Source organism: Hypanus sabinus, chromosome 2 (assembly GCF_030144855.1).
Source record: "Hypanus sabinus isolate sHypSab1 chromosome 2, sHypSab1.hap1, whole genome shotgun sequence".
In the NCBI taxonomy this organism is placed as follows: domain Eukaryota; kingdom Metazoa; phylum Chordata; class Chondrichthyes; order Myliobatiformes; family Dasyatidae; genus Hypanus; species Hypanus sabinus.
In genome coordinates, this window is record NC_082707.1 from 65667153 (window position 1) to 65693735 (window position 26583).

The following is a 26583-nucleotide window of genomic DNA, read 5'->3' on the forward strand; positions in this document are numbered from 1 at the left end:
AGTTTCAATCAAATCTGACATTTGCATTGCATTCATCACCAAAGAGACTAAACTGAGAAACAAGTTGGGCTTCAGCACTTAACTACCTGCCATTAAAATGGATAAACTGACAAAGCTTTGGGAAGGACGAAAGGAATGAGAATTTAGTGTATTCATTTCAGCTATGAGTTGAATTCAAATCCTACCAACCTATTTCTAAAGGCAATCTATCCAAATGTAATTCTTGATAGATAATAAAACTTCAGCAGTGATGTTAGTTCTGATCCATCGGAGCATAGGACTGCTCACATGAGGGTTTTTTGTCTAATTTTTTAAGTTGTGCTGTTCACCAGATTCCATCCTCTCCACTTCTTTGCCCCACTCCCCCACTTTTCAGACTCTGAATACTAAGGCTTTCTGATGCTTAAGTTACAGAAATCTACTTTTCAGTTGACTTCCTTCAAACTGTATTGAGTCAGGAGGTAACTGCCTAATGTATGCAAGAGGCTTTGTTGAGAAAGAAGACCATATATGAATGTACAATTTAAGTGCACTATTAATACATTGCTACTTTCATGTTTTATAGGATACTACATCTCTATCTTCCTCGAAAGGAGGAGGTGGTGGAGGAGGAGGAATGGGAGTTTACAAGTCTGGCTGGCTTCACAAAGGAAACTTTAATAGTACTGTGAACAACAGCATTACTGTCCGAGTAAGTTGTACTTTCCTTAACTGATTTTATTCACACAGCAGGATTTGTTTTAGATTTCACAATGTGGAACTGTTTCAAATATTGAGAACACGAGAGAACTGAGCAAAACATTGTGTTCAGCATCATTAGTTTGCAAACATTGCCTCATTGAGAAGCTTAGGAAATACTGCAATAGTATTTTAATTATCAATATTGTATCACTGTGTTTCCCTTTGAGACAGAATTGCTGAAACTCTTAAGCTAGAACATGTTCACTTGACAGCTATACATTTGCTCAGGTAACAATCATGATGTATATTTAATTTCACTATTAATGTTCTATATCCTTTTGCAGTCCTTTAAGAGGCGATACTTCCAACTAACACAGTTATCAGATAACTCTTACATAATGAATTTTTACAAAGATGAGAAAATTTCCAAAGAGCCAAAGGGTTGTATTTTTCTGGATTCCTGTACTGGTGTTCTGCAGGTAAGAAGAGATGATAAACCTGTTTTACTATTTGCAAAAATCAAAGATCTAGGAAGCATAGCAATATTGCAGAGATTAAAATCCTGAGCTAGTGCTTTTAAATTTTATAACTGTTTATTAATATCTTCACAAATGTTTATTACCCATTCAAATAAACCAATTGTAGCTGCAAAGAACTATGTGATGCTGATAATTCTGGTAGTCTGTAAACCTAAAGGTGCATTAATTTCTTATGTGGCCTGGTGTCAATTTTTGTTTGATTACAATCCTAAGAAATGTCTTAGGATATTTTACAAATTTAAAGGCAATGCTTAAACATTGTTTATTTATGTCACATGGTGTAATATTTTGTGACAAGGTTAACCAGAGCAACATAAACCATAGAAAGACTTCTGTGTGCCATGCCATTTTTCTGCAAAAGTTACGAACTCTTGACTACCTTGACCACCCTGCTGTCACTTGCTGTGAAGTCTGTATCACTCATTGAGACAGGTGGTGATTATTCCATGAGGCAGAATGTGTGTCTTAACTCGACCCACAAAAAAATCATAGCTTACCTACTGGTAAAATTTAGTTCTTTTTAACTTGCTCTACCACTTACTGGTTATAGACTACCTTTATGTAATCTATTCTTTATTACATCACGAGTCTCTTGCCCATTCATTAAACATTACGAAGTCACTGTCTGTTCAATATCTTCTACTTCCTGTTTACCTCATCTGAATTTCCGGTCCTCAGCCTGCCCACTATTTCCTCTTGCACATTTCACAGCTTTTTCTCAACATTTTCTCAGTTTTTTTCCACTCTGCTCACGTACTATTACCTCTTGCTTCAATTGTTGTACATTCACTACTCCAGGTATCGCTCAGTAGTTCTGGAGGGAAAAACAAAATTAATGTTTTAGGTTGATGGTTGTTCTGCAGAACCAGGAAACATGCTTTAAATTGCAGACTGGTAGAAGAGATGGAGAGAGTAAAGGACAGAGACTGAATGGTGATTGGGTGAGAGAGGTGGTGCAGTGGATGTATCTGGAGGAGGTGCAGCTGGAAGGTAATTAATAAGAATGGAGAAGGGATGGGAAGGAAACATAAGCAATGCTGGAGATTGACTAACTTCCCTTTCTAGAAATCTGAAATAAGGTCAAAGCAGCAAATACACAACTGGCAAAATCTGTGGGGAGAGAGAGAAATATAGAATTAATGTAACCGGTTGATGATCTTTTCACAGAGCTGACAAATTCTGATGCAGCGGATTGTGATTAAAATTATTGAATTCTATTTTAATTCCTGGGAGGCTGTAATATGCCTGTGTAGATGAGATTATATCCCTTGACATTCACTGGGCTTTATCAGAAAAAGATAATGTGTTAAAGGAAAAGAGTTTAGAGCCTTAGTGAGATAAAGATTGAAAGTGACAGACAGCTGCAAACTCAGAGCTGCTCTTTGACTAAATGGAGGTGTTTTTTTGCTAAGCAGCCACCCAAACTGTCTCCAATGTAGGGTAGACCACATCATGAGCATCAAGTGAAGTGTATTCAGTTGGAAGAGGTACATATGAATTGCTGCTTCATATGGACAGTGTATGGATCTTTAGATGGTAGGAAATTAAGACAGTACTGCCACTATTCTGAACTGATTTCTTGACCTACAGACTTATGACTTTCAAGGGCTCTTTGCAGGTCACATTCTCAGTATTTTTTATTATTAGTTGCACAGTTTGTCTTCTTTGGCACTTTGGCTTTTTGTCAGTTTTTGTTTATGTAAAGTTTTTCATAAATTCTATTGTATTTCTTTTTTATCCAGTAAATTTCTGCAAGAAAATTGATCTCAAGGTAGCATAAACATATTTTGATAATAAGTTTACTTTGAACTTTGAGAAAAGAGAAGGTGGAAATGTGAACCTTGGATTCATGAAGAGCGTGCTGAAAGAAGTGAAGTAGAGGAAGTGCTTCGGTAGTGCCTTTACTCTGAAAGTGGCAGATAGAGCAGAGAATATGGAAATGATAGAAGATGAGAATGAAGGGAATCCGATCCTTCCTTTGGGTGGGAGGAATGTAGGAAATGGAAATGAGAATTCTGTTAACTGTGGTGTGGAGGAAGGCATGATTAAGAAAGATGGAATACACTTAGGAAAGAGTGATGAGGAACATAAGAACATAATGACTAGGAGCAGAAGTAGGCCATCAGGCCCATTGATCCTGCTCTGCCATTCAATAAGATCATGGCTGATCTAGCCATGGACTCATCTTCACCTACCTGCCTTTTCCCCATAACCCTTAATTCCTTTACTATGCAAAAATCTATCCAACCTTGTCTTAAGTATATTTACTGAGGTAGCATCCATTGTTTCATTGGGCAGAAAATTCCACAGATTCACCACTCTCTGGGAAAAGCAGTTCCTCCCCATCTTCATCTTAAATCTACCCAAAATCTTGAGGCTATGTCCCCTTGTTCTAGTCTCACATACCAGTGGAAACAACTTCCCTGCCTGTATCTTATTTATCCCCTTTACAATTTTATATGTTTCTGTAAGTCCTCCTCTCACTCTTATGAATTCCAGCAAGTACAAAACCAGGCAACTCAATCGCGCCACATAATCTAAACTCCCTAATCTCTGGAATCCTCTGCACTGCCTCCAAAGCCAGTATGTCCTTCAAGTAGGAAGACCAGAACTGCACACAGTATTCCAGGTGCAGCCTCACCAGTACCTTATACAGTTGCAGCATAACCTCCCTGCTCTTAAGTTCAATCTCTCTAGCAACGAAGACCAACATTCCATTTGTCTTCCTGATAGCCTGCTGCACCTACAAACCAAACATTTGTGCTTCAAGTACTCCCATGTTCCTCTCCATAGCAGCATGCTGCATTTAAAAAATAATCTGCTCTTTCAATTCTCCTTCCAAAGTGGATGACCTCGCATTTACCTCCATCTGCCAGACCCTTGCCCACTCACTTGTGTATGTGCGCCCTTAACTCCTGGTGGAGTCGTCGAGGCTTTTTCAAGACACCGATCTTTTTTGGTGATTGCTCATCGCATCGTGTCTTGGGCATCTGAAACCTGGCGGAGGCCCTCCCTCTCCGGGTTTTTTTTTAGCTCAACTCTCATCCCAAGCACTGATGGAGAGCATGCAAAGGAGCCAGCCGGATTTGAACTCAGGACCTCTCGCCCTGAAGTCCAGCACTGATGCCACTACGCCCCCAGCCAGCATGCCCACTCACTTAATCTATCTATATTTCTCTTAGTAGACACTTAGTATCTTCTGCACAATTTGCTTTTCCACTCAGTTTAGTGTCATCAGCAATCTTAGATACACTACATTCGGTCCCCTCTTCCAAATCACTAATGTATATCGTGAACAGTTAAGGGCCCAGTAATGACCCCTGCAGCACACCACTCACCACAGATTGCCAACCTGCTTCCTATTGATTAACCAATTCTCTATCCATGCTAATACATCACCCTCAACTCTATGCATCCTATCTTATGGATGAGTCTTTTTTGTGGCACCTTATCAAACACTTCTTGGAAATCCAAGTAAATAATGTCCATCTGTTTCCCTCTATCCACTGCACTCATTATATCCTCAAAGCACTCCAGTAAGTTTGTCGAACAGGATCTGCCTTTGCTGAATCCATGCTGTGTCTGCCTGATGGATCCATTTCTTTCCAGATGCCTCACTACTTCTTCTTTAATGATGGCTTCAAGCATTTTCCCAACTCGAGATGTTAAACAACTGGCCTATAGTTACCTGCCTTTTGCCTACATCCTTTTTGAACAGTGGTGTGACTTTCGCCATCTTCCAATTCACCGGGACCTGCCCAGAGTCCAGAGAATTTTGGTAAATGATCACCAAAGCCTCTGCTGTAACTTCTGCCATTTTTTAAATTACCCTGGGATGCATTCCATCAGGACCAAGGGACTTAACTATCTTCAGGCCCTACCTCTCAGCACTACTATTGTATTATACTATTGTATCAAGTTCCTCACCTCCCATCACATCCATAACATCTCTCTTTGGCATGCTAGATGTGTCCTCCACAAAATAGCCATTCAAAGCTTTGGCTATTTCCTCATCACCCAATATCAATTTCTCCCTTCTCATTCTCCAAGGGACATACATTCACTTTAGCCACCTTTTCTGCTTTATATGATTATAAAAAGTTTTACTATCCATTTTTATATATTGTGCTAGTTTATTTTCATAATCTGGCTTCCCTTTCTTTATTACTCACTTTATTGTCCTTTGTTGCTTTTTAAAGTTTTCCCAATCTTCCAGTTTCCCACTACTCTTGGCAACTTTGTATACATGAGCTTTTAGTTTGATGCCTTCTTTTATTTCCTTAGTTTTCCAAGACTGGCTCTCCCCACCCTTACTGTCCTGGCTTTTAACTTTTGTTGAGCACAGTGAAAAATCTCTTTGAAAGTCAATTGTCCCATCATATAGCCTGTGTTCCCAGTCTACACTAGCCAAATCCTCCCTCATCCCATTGTAGTCTCCATTGTTTAGGCATAAAACCCTGGTTTTAGAACAAACTATTGCACCCTCCATTTGCATGATGAACTCAGTCATACTGTGATCACTCTTTCCAAGAGGATCCCTAACTGCAAGATCACTAATTTTATCTGCCTCATTGCACAGGACCAGATCTAAGATAGCACATTCCCTTGTAGGTTCAGTAACATGCTGTTCAAGAAAAACATCACAGATGCATTCTATGAAGTCCACCTCAAGACTGCCTGAACCAACTTGATTCATTCAATCTATGTGCAAGTTAAAGTCCCCCATCATTGTCAGAACAGATATCTCAGAAACAGAAACTAAGAGATTAGAGTGGAGTCCTTATAAGTAACCAGCTAGAAGGAGGTGTATCAACATAGCTGTGAGAGTCTCTGAAATGGATGTTGGTTGTTTTAAACCAATGGTTTAACAGGAGTTCCCAATCTGGGTCCATGGACCCCTTGGTTAATGGTAGAGGTCCATGGCATAAAAAAGGTTGGGAACCCCTGGTTTAGAAGAACATAGAGAAGTTCAATACAAGGAGAAAGGAAGAGTTATAGATATGAGATGGTGAAAGTAATGTGCAAGTTAGCAGCTTAGATGATGAAACTTTCAAGTGTGCAGGAGAGGAAAAAGCATTATCAATGCAGTAATTAATGTATCAGAAAATGAGATGTGGGAGGGTACCTGAAATAAAGATTGTTGCTCAAATCACATAAAATGATCTTTGTACTGTACTGTAGTTCAGTCCTATTTAGGTTCCTAAAGCAGCATTTCTGATTTGGGAATAAAGTTAAAGAAAAAATGAAGGAATATGAGAAAGAGTTAGGCCAACCAATGACAAGTTCTCTGTTTTACATTGACCAACACTCTCAATGCAATAAGATCAGTTAGCTAATCCAGAGAAAAAGTGCATTAGTTTGAGATGCACACATGATTCCTGTAACCTTACATCAACTGCTTCTGTGAGAAACCTGCATTCCCATTACTTAATTTGTTTTATCTGGTGGATATCTATCAATATTTCAATAACATCATAGGTAATGTTGCAAAAGAAATGTGTAGATTAGGTATAAAATCCCTTCCATTCTAGCTCAAAGTCCATTCAATGCTCGAAAAAAGCACAACAAAGACTGATAGAGGTTAAAAGTTATGAGATTATACTGAAGAAAAAATGGATTTATATGGCTAAATCTATTGGTTCCAACTAGAGGGTAATAGTTGACACTTTTGAATTGTTATTTCAGGGATGTAGGGATGATTTTATTTTGCTGATTAATCTGGGCACAGAATGATGTCAGCAAAGTGTAAAAGCATAATAAATTTCCATTAGGAAATAGAAAGTTGTACTTAATGCAGCTTTGTTTTCACCTCTGCATTGTGGTTTAAGTGAGTAATGTGGGCAAATGTACTTGGCCAACACCCTGATGACAGTTGTATAAAGGCCCCCCAACAGTAGCTGGGATGTGGGACACAGATTGCAACAGGAAACAGAAATGACGTGTCAAGGGGGCAATGTTAAGATTTCAGGGGAGCTTTGAACATGCAGGCCAATTGGGAAAACCAGGTTGGTCAAGGATCTCAAGAGAACAAGGTTGTTCAAGGCTTACAAGATGGCTTTTTAGAGCAGTTTGTCATTGAGCCTATTAGAGGATCAGCTGTATTGGTTTGGGTGCTATGGAATGAACCTAAGGTGATTACAGAGCTTAAGGAGGCAGTGATCACAATATGACTGAGTTTAACTTGAAATATGATAGGGAGAAAATAAAGTCTGGTGTAGCAGTATTTCAGTGGAGTAAAGTAAATCACAGTGGTATGAGAGAGGGGTTGACCAGAGTAAATTGGAAGGAGCTTCTGGCAGGGATGTCTGCAGAGCAGCAATGGTGTGAGCTTCTGGGAAAAATTAGGAAGCTGCAGCATAGATGTATTCCAAAAAATGAAGCAATACTCAAATGGCAAAATAGTACAACTACGGCTGACAAGGGAAGTCAAAGCAAATGTAAAAGAAAATGAGAGGGCATACAACAATGCAAAAATTAGTGGTAAGACAGAGGATTAGGAAGCTTTTGAAAAATTACAGAGAGCAACTGAAAGAGTCATTAGAAGGGAAAAGATGAAATATGAAAGCAAGCTAGCAAATAACATCAATGTGAATAGTAAAATAGTAAAAGCTTTTTCATGTATTTAAAAAATAAAAGAGAGATGAGTAATAAGAAGATTACAAGTAGGATAGATAAAAGGGATGCTGTGGATGTTGCATATTTGGACTTTCAGAAGGCCTTTGACAAGGAGTCACACATGAGGCTGCTTACCAAGTTAAGAGCCTATGGTATTACAGGAAAGATACTGGCATAGTTAGAGCATTGGCTGATTGGTAGGAGGCAGTGAATGGGAATATAAATTTCCTTTTCTGGTTGACTAACAGAGACTAGTAGTGTTCCATAGGAGTTGGTGTTGGGATGACTTATTTTTATGCTGTAGATCAATGATTTAGATGGTGGAATAGATAGCTTTGTTGCCAGTTTTAGAGATGATATGAAGATTGGTGGAAGGGTAGGTAGTGTTGAGGTAACTGTAGGTTGCAGAAGAACTTAGACAGATTAGGAGAATGAGCAAACAGGTGGCAAATGAAATACAATGTTGGAAAATGCATGGTCATGCACTTTGGTAGAAGCAATAAATGGGCAGACTGGTTCCTAAATCTGAGGTGCAAAGGAACTTGGGAGCCCTTGTGCAGAGCACTCTAAACGTTAACTTGCAGGTAGAGTTGGTGGTGAGGAAGGCAAATGCAATATTAGTATTCATTTCAAGAGCTCTAGAATACAGGAACAGGGATGTTATAAGGCACTGGTGAGGCCTCACCTTGAGCATTGTGAACAATTCTGGACCCCTCATCTAAGAAAAGATGTATTAGCATTTGAGAGGGTTCAGAGGAGGTTCACAAGGATGATACTGAGAATTGAAGGGTTATAATACAAGAAATGCTTGATAGCTCTGGGACTGTACTCACTGGAATTTAGAAGGATGGGGTGGGGGGGGATCTTTTTGAAAACTTTTGAATGTTGAAAGGCCGAGACAAAGCAGATGTTTCCCATGGTGGGGGAGTATAGGACAAGAGGGCACAGCCTCAGGATAAATGGGCATCCATTTAAAACAGAGATGTGGAGAAATTTCTTTAGCGAAAAGGTGGTGAATTTGTGGAATTTATTACCACAAGCAGCTGTGCAGGCCAGGTTGATGGGTGTATTTTAGACAGAGCTTGATAGGTTCTTGATTGGACATGGCATCAAAGGTTACATGGAGAAGGCCGTGGAGTGGGGCTGAGGAGGGGAGAAAAGGGTCAGCCATGATTGAATGGAGGAGCAAACTTGATTGGCCAAATGGCCTAATTCTGCTCCTGTGTCCTGTGGAGTAAATATTCTGCTATAACTTTTCCTTGATGTCCTTTAGTCAAAACTTGTTTGCTCAGTGCAGAATTCAATCATTTTGCATTGCTTCAATGATGAGGCACTATTCAAACACTTTCAGCTTCATACTCTTGTTTCCTAAGACATGCCATGTGTATGTATTATTTGCAGCTGCAGGAACAATTTCAATTGTGAGAATTGTTGGGTTAGATTAACATTCAAAAAGCACACATTTATTGTTGAGGTTTTGGGCTTGGAATCAATGCCATTCATGCCAACTGGCAAACCAGCAAAAGCGGACCCATTAACTCACAACGTGGTGAGAGTTCAGAATCAGCTCTCAGTTTATTTTTGGAAGATGCAGTGGACTGGGATTTGTGATAACTTACCAAATATTCCTTTTGATTTAATGTAGAACAACAAAACTAGAGGTCTTTAAATCAAAGAGAGAATTCATTGGTACATAACATCGATACCACACTTTTGTTGGAGCTGTGCAAAATTAATTTTAAAACTTCTCCCCTTCACCTGTATTATATATCCTTGGTTTCCTTTCCTCCACTAGGAATGTACCCAGTAGCTGAGCTCCTAACTATGGCTTCCCCAGTACTGAAATCATTCTTATTAATGCAATGGAACGTTCTCTACAGAATAATGCATATTTTTTATGCTGGTGTGTTTCAAATTGAATGACATTAGCCAACTGGAGCCTGTAATGTGTTTTTTCATTTCAATCACTAACATGAATTCTTAAAAGGTTCACACATTTTTTCCCTCTATTGAAGTTACCTGGCATGTGATTTCCAGCATTTCCAGCTTTTAATCTTGAACCCTGTATTCCAGTTAATAAAATACCAAATGCACGTAGTTCTGCTATGATATGAGTTTGCATAACATGAAGTGGTAATACTGCAGCTGATGAATTATGGCTTACAATTTGTGTTATGCAGGCCACATTGGTTTTGTGCAACTGCGATCAGAAAAATCCATTTCAGTCTGTGCTCTGAAGGCATCTGCAGCTAGTTCTGCTGTAACATGACTTTCTATGTCATACATAATGATCATACAATAGCAAGACAACTTGCCTCTACTATTTTTTTCATTATTACTCTGGCAACCTGTGCTTGGGCTGACAGAGGATCATACCTGGGCTCAGTACACACCACTGTCTGTAAGGAGTTTGCACCTTCTCCCCATGACCACGTGGGTTTCTTCTGCTTTCTGGTTTCATCCCACATTCCAAAGATGGACAGGCTGGTAGGTTAATTATTCACATGGGTGTAACTTGGCAGTTGGGCTGGTTGGGCCTGTTACCATGCTGCAAGTTTAAATCAAATAAGAATAATATACTTGGACCATAGATCTCTCTGTACATCCACATTTTCAAAATTTTTCTTATCATGTGTTCACTTTCATACCTTGCTTGCCTACAGTGGGAATTAACCACATTTTATTGTGTTATGTTTCATCTTAATTTCATCTCACACATTCAAGGATCAAAATTCAAAATTGTTTAATATAATTTCCTGTGCATGTGTAAAGGAAAATGAAACAATTGTCCCTCCAGATCCACTGCAGCACAAAAAGCACAACAATAATAAAAAAAACACAATCAATATAAATACATAAGATAGCTTGTATACATAGATTGATTGTATGTCCATAAAATGATGCTAGGCACAAGAGTGTCTATATATAAGGTGACTGACAGGAAATAATAAAGTAGAGGTGGTTGGGGGCGTGGAGGGATAGGTTAGTGAGTGAAGGTTTTGATCAGCCTATCTGCTTGGGGTAAGTAACGGTTAATGAGTCTGGTGATCCTGGCATGGATGTTACATCGACTCCTCCCTGATGGGAGTGGGAGAAACAAACCATGAGCAGGGTGGGTGGGATCCTTCATGATGATACTGGCCCTTTTCTGGTACCTTTCCGTGCATGTGTCCTTGTTGGCTGTCTGCCGCAGTGCAATTTCCATAGCAAGCAGTGATGAAGCATGTTAGGATGCTGTGTACTGCGCATTTGTAGAATGGTATGATTATGGATATGTATAGCCCAGCTCTCTTCAGTCTTCTCTAAGTAGATGCATTGGTGTACTTTCCTGACAGTGTAGCGTGTGTTCTGGGACCATGAGAGGCTGTGTATCATGTGCGCTCCCAGGAGTTTGAAACTGCTTGTAGTTTCCACTGCAGTGCCTCTGATGTCTGAGTGGTGCAAGTTCTTCTGAAGTTGATAATCCTCTTCACATTGATTCTGTCTAGGCCTTTCAATATTTAGTAGGTTTCATTTAATTCCCCCTCATTCTTCTCAACTCCAGTGAGCCATCAAATGGTCTTCATACATTAACCCTTTCATTCCCAGGATAATTCTTGTAAACTTCCTCTGTATCCTCTCCAATGCCAGCATATCCTTTCTTAGATAGGAGGCCCAAAACTGATCACAATACTTCAAGTGTGGTCTGACCAAAGTATTATACTGTATCTTTGCTTTTATATTCTAGTCATCTCAAAATGAATGTTAAGACTGCATTTGCCTTCCTTACTATTGACTCAAAATTAGAAATAGACTCTGAATTAGCTCCCTGTTTAGAAAATTGTTTACATCTTTATTCCTTCTACCAAAGTGCCTGACCATACTCTTCCCTGCATGGTATTCCATCTGTCATTTCTTTGTCCATTCTCCTAATCAGTCTACATCCCGCTGCAGACTTCCTGCTTCCTCAATGCCACCTGCTCCTCCATCTATCTTTGTATCACCTGAAACTTGCCACAAAACCAAAAATTTTGTTATTCAGATCATTAACATATAATCTAAAAAGTGGCAGAACCAACACTGACCTCTGCAGAACACATCAAGTCAACAGTAGCTAACCAGGAGTTGCACCCATTTTATTTAAAATCTTTGCCTTGGCTAGTCAACCAATCTTCTATCCATGCTGGTATTTTCCCTGTAATACTATGGGGTCTTATTTTGTTAAGCAGCCTCATGTGCAGCACCTTGTCAAAGGCTTTCTGAAAATCCAAGTAAACACTGAATCTCTTTTGTCTATCCTTCCTGTTATTTCCTCAAGGAATTCCAACATATTTGTCAGGCAAGATTTTTCCTTTGGGAAACCACATTGACTTCGGCCTGTTTTATCAAGTGCCTCCAAGTTCCCCGAAACGTCATAATTGATAACAGACTCTAATATCTTGTCAACTACTGAAGTCAGGTCTCAATTAGCCTCAGGGTCATGAGTTGTCTATTAATTAGCTAACATTACGTCCATGCTTTAACTCTCTCTTCTATGCCATGTGTTCCAACTTACAGGAGGAGTCTATTCAGCCCATAGGGTACCTACTGACAACAGCAGAGCAAACTCATTTCTTCCATTTCTCCTCTCATTCCCTGTATCCCTGCAACTATTCTCCCTCACCCAGAGGGCATTAACTCCCTTTTGCTTCTTCCGCTACTCGCCTATAACAAGGAGGCGGTTACCCTCGCAGCATGTCTTTGAGATGTGGGAGGAAAGCACAGAATCTAACAGTAAACCAGATGATAGTGGGGGGAAAGATCCAAAATCTACACAGATAGCTATTGTGGTCAGGTTCACCCTCAAGCCTCCAGAGCCATGAGAAGACAGAATGAACTGCGCTTCTCTCAACTATGTGATTATATTTCTCGGCATTCTTGGGTTCTTTGTCATGTAGCTGGCATACTACTAGATATTTCAAGCATGACTTTAAGTCTTTATAGCTAAGTGATCTAAACAATTTCTTGAGGGATCTGAATATATACATTTCCTTTTATCATTAACATGTGAGTCGCCTGTACAGAGTATGATAACTCTCTTTAAACTGCCACATAATGTTGCAAATAAATCAACGTAAGTAGAAGTAGGCAAGAGATAATTAATAATGTCGCACAATGCTATTTTCATACATAGCTTTGGGGTGAAAAAGAACCAAGAATTCATGCATCAGAATTAGAAAGTAATATTCCCTGGCATATAAAAAGGGATGTATAAAAATGTGGTCAAAATTTAACAAATAATGTTTTAAATCAGTCTAATTTTTAGTTAGAACAGTTCATTGAAATAAGCAGTTACCTGAAAATAGGTTTTGAGGCTACTACATGAGCCATTAAGCAAACTCCATCTGATTTTGAAATCCACAATGGAGTTGTTCTTCCTTGCTGAGAACTATGGGAACTTTATTTTGCTTTTGGGTCATCAGCTTATCCAAAAACTTGTTTCCCTCAGTAATTTCACTGGTGGTTTTGGCCACTGCCATTTAAGGACAAAGTTAACCCTTCATTTACCTATACTGTTAAATCTCACAGCATAAAGCAAAGAAAGCTTTGTTCACTCTACATAGGTAACCAGAGTTTTGTTTGCAAGAAAACATCCCTGGCCTGATAATCAAGTCCAATTAATAAAGTCCTGCTAGTCATCAATTTCTTGAGGGACCTGAATATAAATATTTCCTTTCATCATCAACATGTATAACAGGTGTGAATCGCTGTACATTGATTTCTTCACTTGCCCAAACTGTTAAGTCTCAATTGATTATGATCCAAATATTGTTTCATTGTTTTTTTATTTCAGAAACAATGCATTTAAAAATGTCAATTAAATAATCAGAAGTAACTAAACAATAAAGATTTTAGAATTTTGATACAAAATCCTGATCAGCTCTATTTGAATCTCAACCTGCTGAAAGAGATTACATTTAGCATCACAGCTATTCAGTTTTGAGTACTTAAGAACTAACTCCAGTGGGCAGGAATATTAATCCAGGCTGGGTGTTGTTTTACCTTGTTGGCCTTTATTAGGTTATTCTGTTTCAAACATATTTACTTGGTTACCTGGCTTTGTGAAGAATAATGTGAAAATTGATGTTTTATGCATTGTGATAAGTTCTGAACTTGCTGGAAGGAGACTCTTCAAGGTGAAGCAACAAATTGTGTATTTTTATTTGGTACTGGCTAACACAACTAACACCACTTTCCAAGACTAGAGCTGGCCCACCTGCACAGGTGGGAATCCTGTCAGAAGCACACCTCAGTAAGGAGATGCACTGCAGCTTATCTGTGAGAAAGCAACATCCAAGTTCACCTTCTACAATGATTTTAGCTCAAGGATAGCAGAAAGGAAGCCCACTGTCTTTTGTTCAAGAGCAACTAGCAGCAAGAAATAAGTATCAGTGCTTCCAGGGATGCCGATAGCTCACTAATTATTTAAAAATATTACTGATCTATTGGAATTACGGCAGGATTCTAACCAGACAGAGCACTGCATATTGATTCATAAATTCATTCTGCTTGCTTATACTCGTGACATTATTCCAAATTATTTGATGAAACTTACAGAAATATTGACTTCTTCCTTTCTGCCGTATTTTTTGAATCATCCAGAACAGCAAACTTCGTCGTTACGCATTTGAGTTGCAAATGAATAATGTCACGTACTTTGTACTGGCAGCTGATAGTGAGCAGGATATGGAGGATTGGATTTCCACCTTGAACCGTATCCTGCAGATTAATCCAGAAGGATCTAGTCAGGAAAGAAAAAGTGTAGATCTTACAGATGTCAAAGAGGATGAAATTCTAGGTAAGTTGATTCATTATGTCCATGCAATATGGTAGATAAAGTATTGTTTGAATGAGCTGAAAAATTAACAATTGTTTTCACATCTCATTTAAACAGATTCTGCCATGCAAATTTACTTTGTAGAATGTTTGCAGTTATAAATATAGTGCAATATAAAAGACAGCAAAGTACAAAATCTTTTCATGATAATCTAAAATATTACACTAATATTTGAGAAAGCTAATTTGAAAGAAAAGAGTTTAATCTTGAATTTCATCACATAACCATGCTTCAGTTATTCATACCTTTGGAAAGAAAATCTAAACTTGTGATTTGCCCATCTATTGGAGTTTATTCAAAATTCAATCAGAATTCTGCTCATATTGTAGTGATGTTAGTCAGGAATAAATTGAAGCTTGCTAAAATAATTAAGTTGGCATATTCCTGGACCAATGTTTGACTTTATTGTTTTACAGAGAGTGAGATTACGGATATCAGCTTGAATGATGAAATAGATTCCTCGGAGGACACTATCCATCCAGAATTAGCAAAGGTAACTGCCATCGCTGCTCTTAAGTGCATCTATTCTGATCCTATTTATTTTCTTGATTGATTATCCTCATTGAATTACAAAGTGAGGGCTGAAAAATAAGAAATGACTTTTATTTAGACTCCAAAAATATATTTACCTTTTGAGAATAAAAATGCATTAAAATGAAGAGGACTTCAAAGCCGAGAGGTCATTTAAGGATGCTTTTACAGTTAAGCATATTTTCAAAGCATTAAAATACTGTATTTTTATCAATTTATTAAGAAACTGACTCCTATTTACCAAAGTAACTAATAATGAATAATATACTGTAGATAGCTTCAGTTGTGTTCATCAAACTACCATTCTTAAATGTATTGAGGAATATTGGGCAGAAGAAAGGAATTTCTTCTACAAGCTGAAAAGGAAAAGACACCAGAAATAAATTTGTGTCACATAGAGACAATGACAGAAGCAATTACAACCGGGACTTTAAAAAAAGGTTAGAACCTAGAAATATTGATCTTAGATGTAAAGCTAATACAGTCTATTTTTCTTTCTCTTCTATTATTTACAGTATATTGCAGAAACGGAGGAGTCCATAAAGCTGTCCAGAAATGAAAACCGCATGAACTTATTTTCACTTGACCCTGATATACCTGTAAGAGAAATTTTTAGTGTTGAAATTTTATGCCAATTAACAATATTTTTCAGTATTAACTACAGAAATTAATATTTCAAATCTGTTAGTGCCAAAACTGATTTCCAAGTAACTGAGCAGCCAGGTAATATTTCCCAGGTCTTTCCCAATGCTGCTATGGAATTAGCCGTTAAGTAACACACCTATCAAATTAGAAGAATTTATTAATATCATGGTCAAACTTATGTGCACCTCAAACTCTTTTCACAACTTGTTTCGTTTCTTTTGACTTTATTTACCAAATGGAAATCATTTATCAATCCAGACAAACTGAGTCAATCTTGAGGATCCTTTTTTTTAAATTTAAGAATGGCGGTGACAGAGATTTTGGAATAAAAACAAAATGCTGGAAACACTCAGCACGTCAAAAGGCATCGATGGATGAGACACGGAGTTAATACTTCAGATTAATTGACCAGAACAGGGTCATTGATCTGAAACGTTAACTTAAGCCTCTCACAACAGCTGTGATCTGACCTATTGCGTATATACAACTTCTGCAGTTATTTTTACTTCTCAATTTCTGAATTATTGGGGCTCGTTTCATTTCAGCATTGCAGATGACTAATAGCATGGTGTACTAATCTAGATAGATATACTGTATAGTTCACTGTGGAAAAGCATAATTGCAAAGTCATAACAGAAACTTTACAGACATGCATTAATATTTTGTGGAGAATTCATGTGGTTTAAATACTAAAGATTATGAGGAGTGACAATGGTGCAATTAGCACTGAAAGTGTAGAGTTCCAGATAAATGATTTAAAATGGAGCAAGTAGTCCTAGTTTGCTACATTATGGCTTGCATTGAGTGAGAATATGGTTATTGTGGTTTGGTGCTTTCCATAATAGACCATCTTGCTTCAGGGGCAGGCTTATGAAGTATGACAACTTGAATGCAACTGTAACCCAAAGTGTAATGCAAAAAAAGGGTGATAAAGATATTTGCAGTTTTTTGATATATCAACACTTTTTCACTTTGAAACGAAGATCAGTTTTTCTCCATGTGTTTTGCCCTCTTGTACTCTGGTTGAAGGCCTTGCCTTTCATCCATCTCTCTCCCTGTTATTTTTGGTGCTTGTGGTTGTATTATAGAGCATAGAACAATAAAGGACAGAAGCAGTTTCTTTCACCCACAATGACTGTACCGACCATGATGACAAATTAAATTAGTTCACTCTGCCTGGATTTCGTCCATATCTATCCACTCCAAGATCTCCTTGTAAATCAATACATCTCAGGTTCTGGCCATTTACTGAATATCTTTCTCATATATTTGACCTCCCAAAATGCAACTCCTCGCACTTGTCCCCTTTTCTCTCTTTCAATCTCTGGAGATGCTCAGTCTGACCAGCTCTACATGTCACAACCCCTACATTCTTTTGTCCAGGTTCTTTTGTCTGTGTTTCTACTCAATGACCAGATAACCTTGTTTCTAGTTTATCCACATGGTCACCTCTGTTTTACCTCATCAAAGACATCCTCTTCCTTGGTTTTTTCCCATGGCATGATGAGTTTATTTGCTCTCCTATTCTAATGAAGGGCCTTAACCAGAAATAGTAACTGTTTTTAATTCCCATAGATATTGCCTAATCTGCTGAGTATTTTCTGCATCTTCTGTTTTTATGTTAGGGTTGGAGAATCTACATTTTTTATTACAATTTACTGGTCACCATCACCTTCATTCATCTCCGTTCAAAATAACCATTTGATAATCTAACCAAAGTTGATTTTTTTCTCACAATTCCAGCTGTGATTTCCTTATCTCAATGACCAATGTTTGCATGACCTTGTTCCTTCAGAAGGACTGGCCTAATTGCTTCAGTGATCATGTCTCTTTGACTTCCTGTCAAGCTTTTCCACAGGCCAACAACAGGAAACCAAGGCCGGATGCTCAGTGCGTTTGCATGACAACTTCAATGTCGTCTGGTGTTCACTTTGACATTCATTCCCCATCTAGGTTGTTCTAATTAAGGTGAAACAAAATGCACAATGAAAATGAAGATGTGCCTGGAAATTTATTGGAAGAACTTCTCTAAAATTCCATAATTAGCATGTTTTAACCTTTTCTTCCAATTTGATTTATTTTCTTCAGCTGAATTTGTTATTGTATTGACAGTCATTTTAGCTTGAAAATTACTGAAGGCCAAAATAGAAACTGTTTTATCCCTAGATTGTTACAACCATTTATAGAATGAAATCTATTGCTCTAGCTCCCTCTGCAGATTGTTTGTAGCTCTCAATTCATTTGAAGGGAATGAATTTTTGTGAAATTAGATCCCGTCACCCTGAGAGCAAACATGGTTTTTCAACATTGCAGAGTCTTCTGCTCTGTTTCAGCAATGGCATTAACCTCAGTGAAGTGCCATTTAGATCTTAGAATGATTTGTTTTCATATTTTCAACAATAGCATTTGCATGAGATTTTAAAATTGTGAAATATTATAGAATGACAAAGATCTAAAAATACAGAGCATGAATTGTGCAGTATTAATCAGTCTATAAGATGCCCAAGGCAGCAATTTTCTATCATTCTGAAACACAAGATAAAGGCAAAGCTCCTGGTCTGCGGAAGTTGCAGAGGATAGGGGATTTTAGGGAACACTGAAGTTGAAGATGTATGGAATCAGGCACGTCAAGTTCAAATTGTTCAAATTGGGTGAAGAATATCAAATGTCAAACACTGAGTAATGCCGGGAGGTATCTTGGCACAAGAATAGGCCCGGGTCCAGTGTTAGGGGGCAATGTTGGAGGTGCATTTGGAGCCCCAACAACTTTACATTGAGGAACAGACTGAACTGCAAGAGATATAAAATCAATCCTTTGGACTCTTGCTTTGAAGTGTGTAAAGCTATTCCCTTTAAGTAATGTGGAAGATCCACTTCATCATGAGCTGTCTGTGCCATTTGCAGGTCTCAGATGTGTAAATTAAATTTGTACTTGATGTAAAAATGTGCTAAATTTCATGACATAGTTTGGTGATATTAAACTTGATTCTGATTCATTTCAGGTCCTTTGCTAACATTACACATATCTGATGCCCCCCCCCCCATTCCCATGTACATCAAGTGCACAGGACACTTCACACAAATTTTTGAAGCTGACTGACTACCTATACAAACTAAAGTGCCTTGATGGATTGGGTATTTATAAAATAAATCAGTTTTATTTTACTTGATTTATTCATTTTAATCTACATTACTATTTCTACCAATTAACCTATCTATATTCTGTTTCTTCTGCGCTTTCATCGCAATTAGCAAATACCCAAGCAAATATAATATCATTTTCCTTTTTACAAACATGTAATACTTTAATTAATCTGTGTTGAAATTTATTTGCCATTACATGCTTTTTTTCAGTAGAGCTGTTAATGTCTTCCAGAACTTGTTGCAGTTTATAAAATTATTTTTGATATCCTCAATTTGATATTGTCCATTAATTTTGAAATTATACTGTACATTATGATCAATTATTTTCCCAGCACAGATTCTGCAGAGCACCATTCACACATTTTACAGGCTGAGTAGTGAACTTAATTTTGTTCCTTTTCTTGTCTGCTGACTCCGTCTGCTTTGATCTCTGTCACAGGTCTACTTCAAGTGCCTTCTGAAGTCTCAGGAAAAGCTAAATGCCATCAATATATTCCATTACCTCCATCTATTTTATATGCTTTAATCTTAGTGTATTCAATGTGGTTGATCAAGCTTTGCTCTTAAAATCTATTCTGAATGTAATCTGTTAGATTTTGGTTTTTTACTTTTCAATTACATTTTTGAATTAACTATCCTGTTATCCTTCCTTTGGGTAAAGTCCTTTTTCTATTTATATAATCTCTTAATTGATTTTAAAATCAACGATGCAGTCCTTCAGAACAAGACATTTTACCCTGTATAAGCTTGGTTTGTTTATCAGTTATCTCTTCCTTTCTATTTTAATTATCTCTCTCTCATCAAAATCTTTTTTTCATTGCTATGCTTACTCTGTATGCCCACCTCCTTACTCTGACTTCTCATCTCTTTTTTTCCTGATGAAGGATCTCATTCCAAAATGCCAACTGTTACTCTTTTCCATAGATGCTAGCTGCCCTGCTCAGTTCCTCCAGCATTTTGTGTGCATTATTATGATGTACAGCACCTGCCTATTTTCTCTTGTTTGTCACTCTGTAAATAATCATTATTTCCACAATTACATGCATATATTTTGGTTTCTAAAATTACATGAAAATGTTACGATTTGCTCCAATCAGAATTATGTAATTTTACTCTGGAGTGTGTTTGAATTTGGTACATTGAAATGGAAGGACACCATTGTAACAAACTTCCCAACCCCATAACCTGCTGTAATTTTATTATACTTTTAATGGAAATACAATCAATATAGAATTAACAGAAATTGTTAAAGAAAAGAAAATGGGATAATTTTCAGTTTTTTTGTCTACTTTAACCCAACACAATAACAGTGTAACTTGTGCCACAATAAAAACTTGATCTTAAAGCATTTTATTTATTTCTACTGAAACTTTTTAGATTCACAAAGTACAGCGGCTGGACTTTGCTGTGAATGAGCCTTTGGTGAAGCCGTACGAGCTGAAGCTGGGCAAGCGCATCATGGTTATATGCAAATCGCTTGTCTTAAATCTTCAGGCTTGTATCAATGATACTGAAGGTGGAACACCAACTAACGTAAGCAAGTCCTCCACTTTATGAATCCAAGTGAATCGTCATGTGTAATTTTTTTTAAATTTGGTTCTAATGAAGTAGTAATTTTACCTTGGATTTTGTTGATTTTTAATTTCTGCTGTATTAAATAATTACATCTTCTCAAATTATATATTGTTGAATTTCCACTTGTTTACTGATTTATTCAAATACAAAATTCTTAGAAAGTATTTTCAAAAGTTGCTGATTTTCACTATTTTGAACAGGTAAACGGATAGATAATATGATATCCACTCAAATCTTGTTCTGTATCAGCTGAATTGATCTCAGCTGAAGAGAATGCAGGTACTCAAAGCTGGGAGAAGAAAATACAACTAGAAAATCCATACATCGCACAACTCACTTGGGAATTTTGTGGTCCAATCTTGCTATTCTGGAAAATGGGAGTCTTTGTTCATTCATTTTGCTGATGCAGATTGCTTGAATAAATGCTAGTTAAAAGGCTGATCATACTCAAACACAGTGGTGCAGCGGTTAGTTCTGTTGCCTCACAAATCCAAAGACCCAGGTTTGATTATCACTTTGGGTGTTATCTGAGACCACAGTCTTCCTCTGGGACTTCTCTTCCTGGTTGACTGAGTGTTATAATAGACGTATCCATGGGAGGACCTACAGGCAGGCTTCTAAGAGCTTATCACTGAATACCTTATTCAGTCAGGCTCTTCCGGCAGCCTATTCTTATTGAATGCAACTTGACCTGTTCAAAATGAATTAGCTCAAAGTCAAAACTGAGTTACTGTCATGTGTGTACAGGTGCAATGAAAAACTTATTTGCAGCAGCATCACGGTACAGAGCATCATACTGTATATGGAACATTCACAAGAAAAACATAAATTATAAGACCATAAAATATAGGAGCAGAATTAGGCCATTTGGCCCATTGAGCCTGTTCCACCATTTTATCATGGCCGATCCAATTTTCCAATCAGCCCCAATTTCTTGCCTTCTCCATGTATCCCTTCATGCCCTGACCACAATTATACACAATTTTTACAAGAAAAAAAATACAATAAAAACAAAATAAACCATCCGTTTTACTGCAAAATGATCATGGTGTCCAGCTTTGCTGAATGCATGGTTCAAGAACTAAATGGCTGAAGAGAAGTAGCTGCAAGAGGATATCATGGTCCAGATGATGAGGGTCTTTAATGGTTGACATTGTCTTCTTGAGGCAGCATCTTGGTAGATACAAACAGTGCTCGGAGGGATGTGCCTGTGACATATTGGACAGAGTCCACAACCTTCTGTAGCTTCCTAAATTCCTGTGTATCTGTATTAGCAGAATATTGTTCACAGTATATCTATTGAAGATTATTTTAGAGTAGTCAATGACAAGCTAAATCTCCTTAACCTTCTAAAAAGTAAAGATGCTCTACTCTTTCCTTATGATTACATCTATGTGCTGGGCCCAGAACAGGTCATCCAGTAAGTTAACAACCAGGAAGTTAAGGCTGCTGACTCTCTCCACTACTGATTCCCCAATGTAGACTGATGCATGTTTGACTTCCTTCTCCTTCCAAAGTCAATAATTAGCTCTTTTGTTTTCCTGCAGTTGAGTGAAAGGTTATTGCAACACCTTTCAACCATCCATTTTATCATAAGCAGATTCATCACCATCTTTCATTCATAAAGTAGATAATCTTGTAGCAGAGTTAGAGATTGACAGGTGTGACATTGAGGGCATCACTGAGTCATGATTGAAAGAAGATGAATGTTGGGAGATCAACATCCAAGGATATACATTGTATTGAAAGGACAGACAGCTAGGAGGTGCATAGCTCTGTTGATAAAAAATAAAGTCAGTTCCTTAGAAAGAGATGACTTAGGATTGGAAGATGTAGAATGATTGTGGGTAGAGATAAGGAGCTGCAAGGATAAAAAGTCTGATAGGAGTTATATACAGCCCTTTGAACAGTAGCCAGGATGTCGACAACATAGAAAATACATGTCAAAAGGGCATGTTATGGCAGTCATGGGGGATTTCAATATGTAGGTAGATTGGGAAAATCAGGTTGGTACAGATTTTGGATCCCAAGAGGGAGAATTTATGGAATTCCTATCAGATGGCTTTTTAGAGCAGCTTGTGATTGAGCACACTAAGAGATCACCTATTCTGGATTGGATGTTGTATAACCAGATTTGATTAAGGAGTTTAATGTAAAGGAACTCTTAGGAGGGAGTGATCATAATATGATAGACTTCACCTTGCAGATTGAGAGGGAGAAGCTAAAACTGAATATATCAGTGTTACAGTAGAGTGAAGGGAGTTACAGAGGCATGAAAGAGGAGCTGACCAAAGTTGATTAGAAGGGGACAGTAGCAGCGATGACATGAGATCAGCAATGGCTGGAGTTTCTGGGAGCAATTTAGAAGGCGCAGGATAGAAACATCAAATAAACAAAGTATTCTGAAGGCAAGAAGACATGGGAAGTCAAAGCCAACATAAGTGAAAAAGAAAGGGCGTATATTAGAGCAAAAATTAGTGGGAATTGGAGGAATGGGATGCACTTAAAAACTAATAGAAGGAAATCGAAAAAGTCATTAGGAGGAAAAGATGAAAAATGAAAGTAAGCTAGTCAATAATATCAAAGAGGATACCAAAAGTTTATTTTTCAGACATATAAAGTTATAAGGAGGTGAGGGTGCATATCAGATGACTGGAAAATGATGCTGCAGAGGTAGTAATGGAGGACAAGGAAATGACAGATGAACTGAATAAGTATTTTGCATCAGTCTTCACTGTAGAAAGCACTAGCTGTATGCTGGAAATTCGTGAGTGTCAGGGAGCAGAAGTGAGTGCAGTTGCTATTACTAAGGAGAAGGGTGCTTGAGAAGCTTGAAAGGTCTGAATGTTGATAAGTTACCTGGACCAAATGGAGTACACCCCAGTGTTCTGAAAAAGCTACCTGAAAAGGTTATGGAGATATTAGTAATGATCTTTCAAGAATCACTAGATTCTGGCATGGTTCCAGAGGACCAGGAAATTGAAACTATCACTCCCCTCTTCAAAAAGGGAGGGAGGCAAAGAAAGGAAATTATAGGCCAGTTGGTTAGACCTCAATGGCTGAGAAGATGTTGGAATCATTGTTAAGGATGAGGTTTTGGGGTACTTGGAAGAACATGGCAGAATAGACCAAAGTCAGCATGGTTTCCTTAAGGGAAAACTTTGTTTGACAAATTTGTTGGAATTCTTTGAAGAAATAACAAACAGGATAGACAAAGGAGAATTGATGGATGTTGGACTTTCAGAAGGCCTTTGACAAAGTGCTGCAGATGAGGTTGCTTAGCAAGATAAGAGCCCATTGTATGGCAGGGTAGATACTAGCATGGATAGAGCATTAGCTGATTGAAAGGAGGCAAAGAATGAGAATAACACAGAAACGTAGAATAAAGGGATTCTTTTCTGATTTGCTGCTGGAGATTAGCGGTGTTCCACAGGACATGTTGTGTGGACTGCTTCTTTTTATGTTGTATGTCAATGATTTGGATGACAGAATCGATGACTTTGTGGCCAAGTTTGCAGACGATATGAAGATAGGTGGAGAAGCTGGGAGGCAGCAGAAAGACACATTAGGAGAAGGGGCAAAGAAGTGGCAGATGGAATACTGTGTCAGGAAGTCTATAGTCAGGCACTTTGATAGAAGGAATAAAAGCACATACTTTCTTAATGGGAAAAAAAATTGAGGGGCAAAGGGACTTGAGAAATCATTGTGCAATATTAATTTACAGTTTGAATCTGTGATGAGGAAGGCAAATGCAATGTTGGCATTCATTTCAAGAGGACTAGAGTATAAAAGCAAGTATGTAATGCTGAGACTTTATAATGCACTGGTATGGCCTCTCTTGGAGTATTGTGAGCAGTTTTTTGGTGCCTTATCTAAGAAAGGATATTTTGGCATTGGAAAGGATTCAGAGTATGTTCATGAAAATGATTCCAGAAATGAAAGGCTTATAATATGAGGGTGTTTGATGGCTCTGGGTCTGTACTCATTGCAATTTAGAAGAATGTAGGAGTTCTCAATGAAACCTATCAAATGTTGAAAGGCGAGATTGAGTGGATGTGGAGAGGATGTCTCCCATAGTGGGGGAAGCCCAGACCAAAGGGCACAACCTCAGAAAAGAAGGACATTCATTTAGAATGAAGATAAGGGGGATTTCTTTAGCCAACTGGTGGTGAATCTGTGGAATGCATTGCTGCAAATGGCTGTGGAGGTCAGGTCATTGAGTATATTTAAGGTGGAGGTTGATAGGTTCCTGATAACTCAGGACGTGAAAGGTTACAAGGTAAAGGCAGGAGAATTGGGTTGAGATGGAAATGGATCAGCCATGATCAAATGATGGAGCAGACTCAATGGGCCATATGACCTAGTTCTGTTCCTAAGTCTTTTGGTCTTATAGATTCTTCCAACAATAGTAGTACCGTCAGCAAAATCGAAAATAGTATTGAATCTGCTTAGCCACACAGTCATATGTGCACAGAGAGTCTAGAGAGCAGGGGTTGTGTGTGCAGTTTTAAGATGCACTGGTGTTGATGGTTAGCAAGGAGAAGGTGTTGTTACCAGTCCTCACTGACTGAGATCTGCTGATGAGGAAGCTGAGTATCCAGTTGCAGGCCCAGTATATAGGCCCAGGTCCTGAAGCTTGATAATAAGTGGGTAGCATGTTTGTGTTGAACGCCAAGCTGTAGCCAATGAACAGCAGCTTGATGTATGAGTTTTTGTCCTCCAGATTTTCCAGAGCACAGTGAAGAGTAGAGAAATTGCATCTGTTGTTGACGTATTGAGGTGACAAGGAAATTTGAATAGATCCAGGTAATCTCTGAGGCAGGAATTCATTTGTCCCATATTGAAGCACTTTGTCACATTTGATGTTAGTGCTATTGGATGGTAGTCACTGAGTCAGGTTACCACACTCTTCCTGGGCACCAGCATAATAGATGCTGATTCTGCTAAATTGTTTTAGTTATATAAATAGCAACATTTTGGCCACAGATTTTGATGTGTGACCTTTGGTAAAATCACCTTTATGGACCCTATATTAGAGTAGTATTCTTTTCCACAGTGGTATTTTCCTTCGTAAAGTAGTTAGCTCATGTTCACAGCCTGTCACATAAAACGAGGCCACATCGGCAAGGTGATGGTGGAGCAGAGAGCAAGTGCCTTAAAGAATAGTCAAAAAAGGCAGAGGACAAAAATGTCTGGAAACTCTCAAACTTTCGGTAATGCCACCCCTTCTCTATTCCCCATCCTCTTTTTCCTCTCTCACCTTATCTCCTTGCCTGCCCATTGCCTCCCTCTGGTGCTCCTCCCCGCTCTTCTTTCTTCCATCTATTAGATTCCTTCTCCAGCCTTGTATCTCTTTCACCAATCAACTTCCCAGTTCTTCACTCCACCCCTCCCAGTTTCACCTATGATCTTGTGTTTCTTCCTCCCCTTTCCCCACCTTCAATCTCTGACTCCTCATCTTTCTTTTCTCCAGTCCTGCTGAAGGGTCTCGGCCTGAAATGTTGACTGTCCTCTTTTCCATAGATGTGGCCTGGCCTGCTAATTTCTTCCAGCATTTTGTGTGTGTTGCTTGGAAACTTCTTGATTGTTTTAAATTATGTGATATTGCTTCATTTTTAAGTAACAACCTTTAATTTTCTATTCTTTTTGTGTAGATTGAACCATTCTTCATCAGTCTTTGCTTGTTTGATATCCGAGAAAACAGAAAAATATCCGCAGATCTGCATGTGGATTTAAACCATGAGAATGTTAGACAACTGATTACGGGTTCACTGGCCATGGCGGAAAATGGAGAGAAATATGTTGCTGGAGAAGTGAAATCTGGAGAGCCACAGTTACAAGGCTTTCCTGAAGGATGGTTAAAATACCCAAAACAGGTAACACATTGTGCACCCCTGTTCACCTTTCTTTGATTGCTGGATTCCAGCAGATCAAATATAAGTTGATGGTCTGGAATGGCCTGGAGCGAGTGAGACCTTTATAGTTACTACCAGCCCA

The 26583-nt window shown here is 38.2% G+C and overlaps 1 protein-coding gene across 1 annotated transcript in view; it reads left to right on the plus strand.

The window, feature by feature from the left end:
* Window positions 1-26583, plus strand: part of dock10 (dedicator of cytokinesis 10) — a 179944-nt gene that overhangs the window by 58335 nt on the left and 95026 nt on the right. The window contains exons 6-12 of the mRNA XM_059947468.1: window positions 566-691; window positions 1026-1160; window positions 14457-14652; window positions 15108-15184; window positions 15738-15821; window positions 20389-20544; window positions 26241-26462. Coding sequence (XP_059803451.1) covers window positions 566-691; window positions 1026-1160; window positions 14457-14652; window positions 15108-15184; window positions 15738-15821; window positions 20389-20544; window positions 26241-26462 — 996 coding nt within the window. The remainder of the gene's footprint in view (window positions 1-565; window positions 692-1025; window positions 1161-14456; window positions 14653-15107; window positions 15185-15737; window positions 15822-20388; window positions 20545-26240; window positions 26463-26583) is intronic.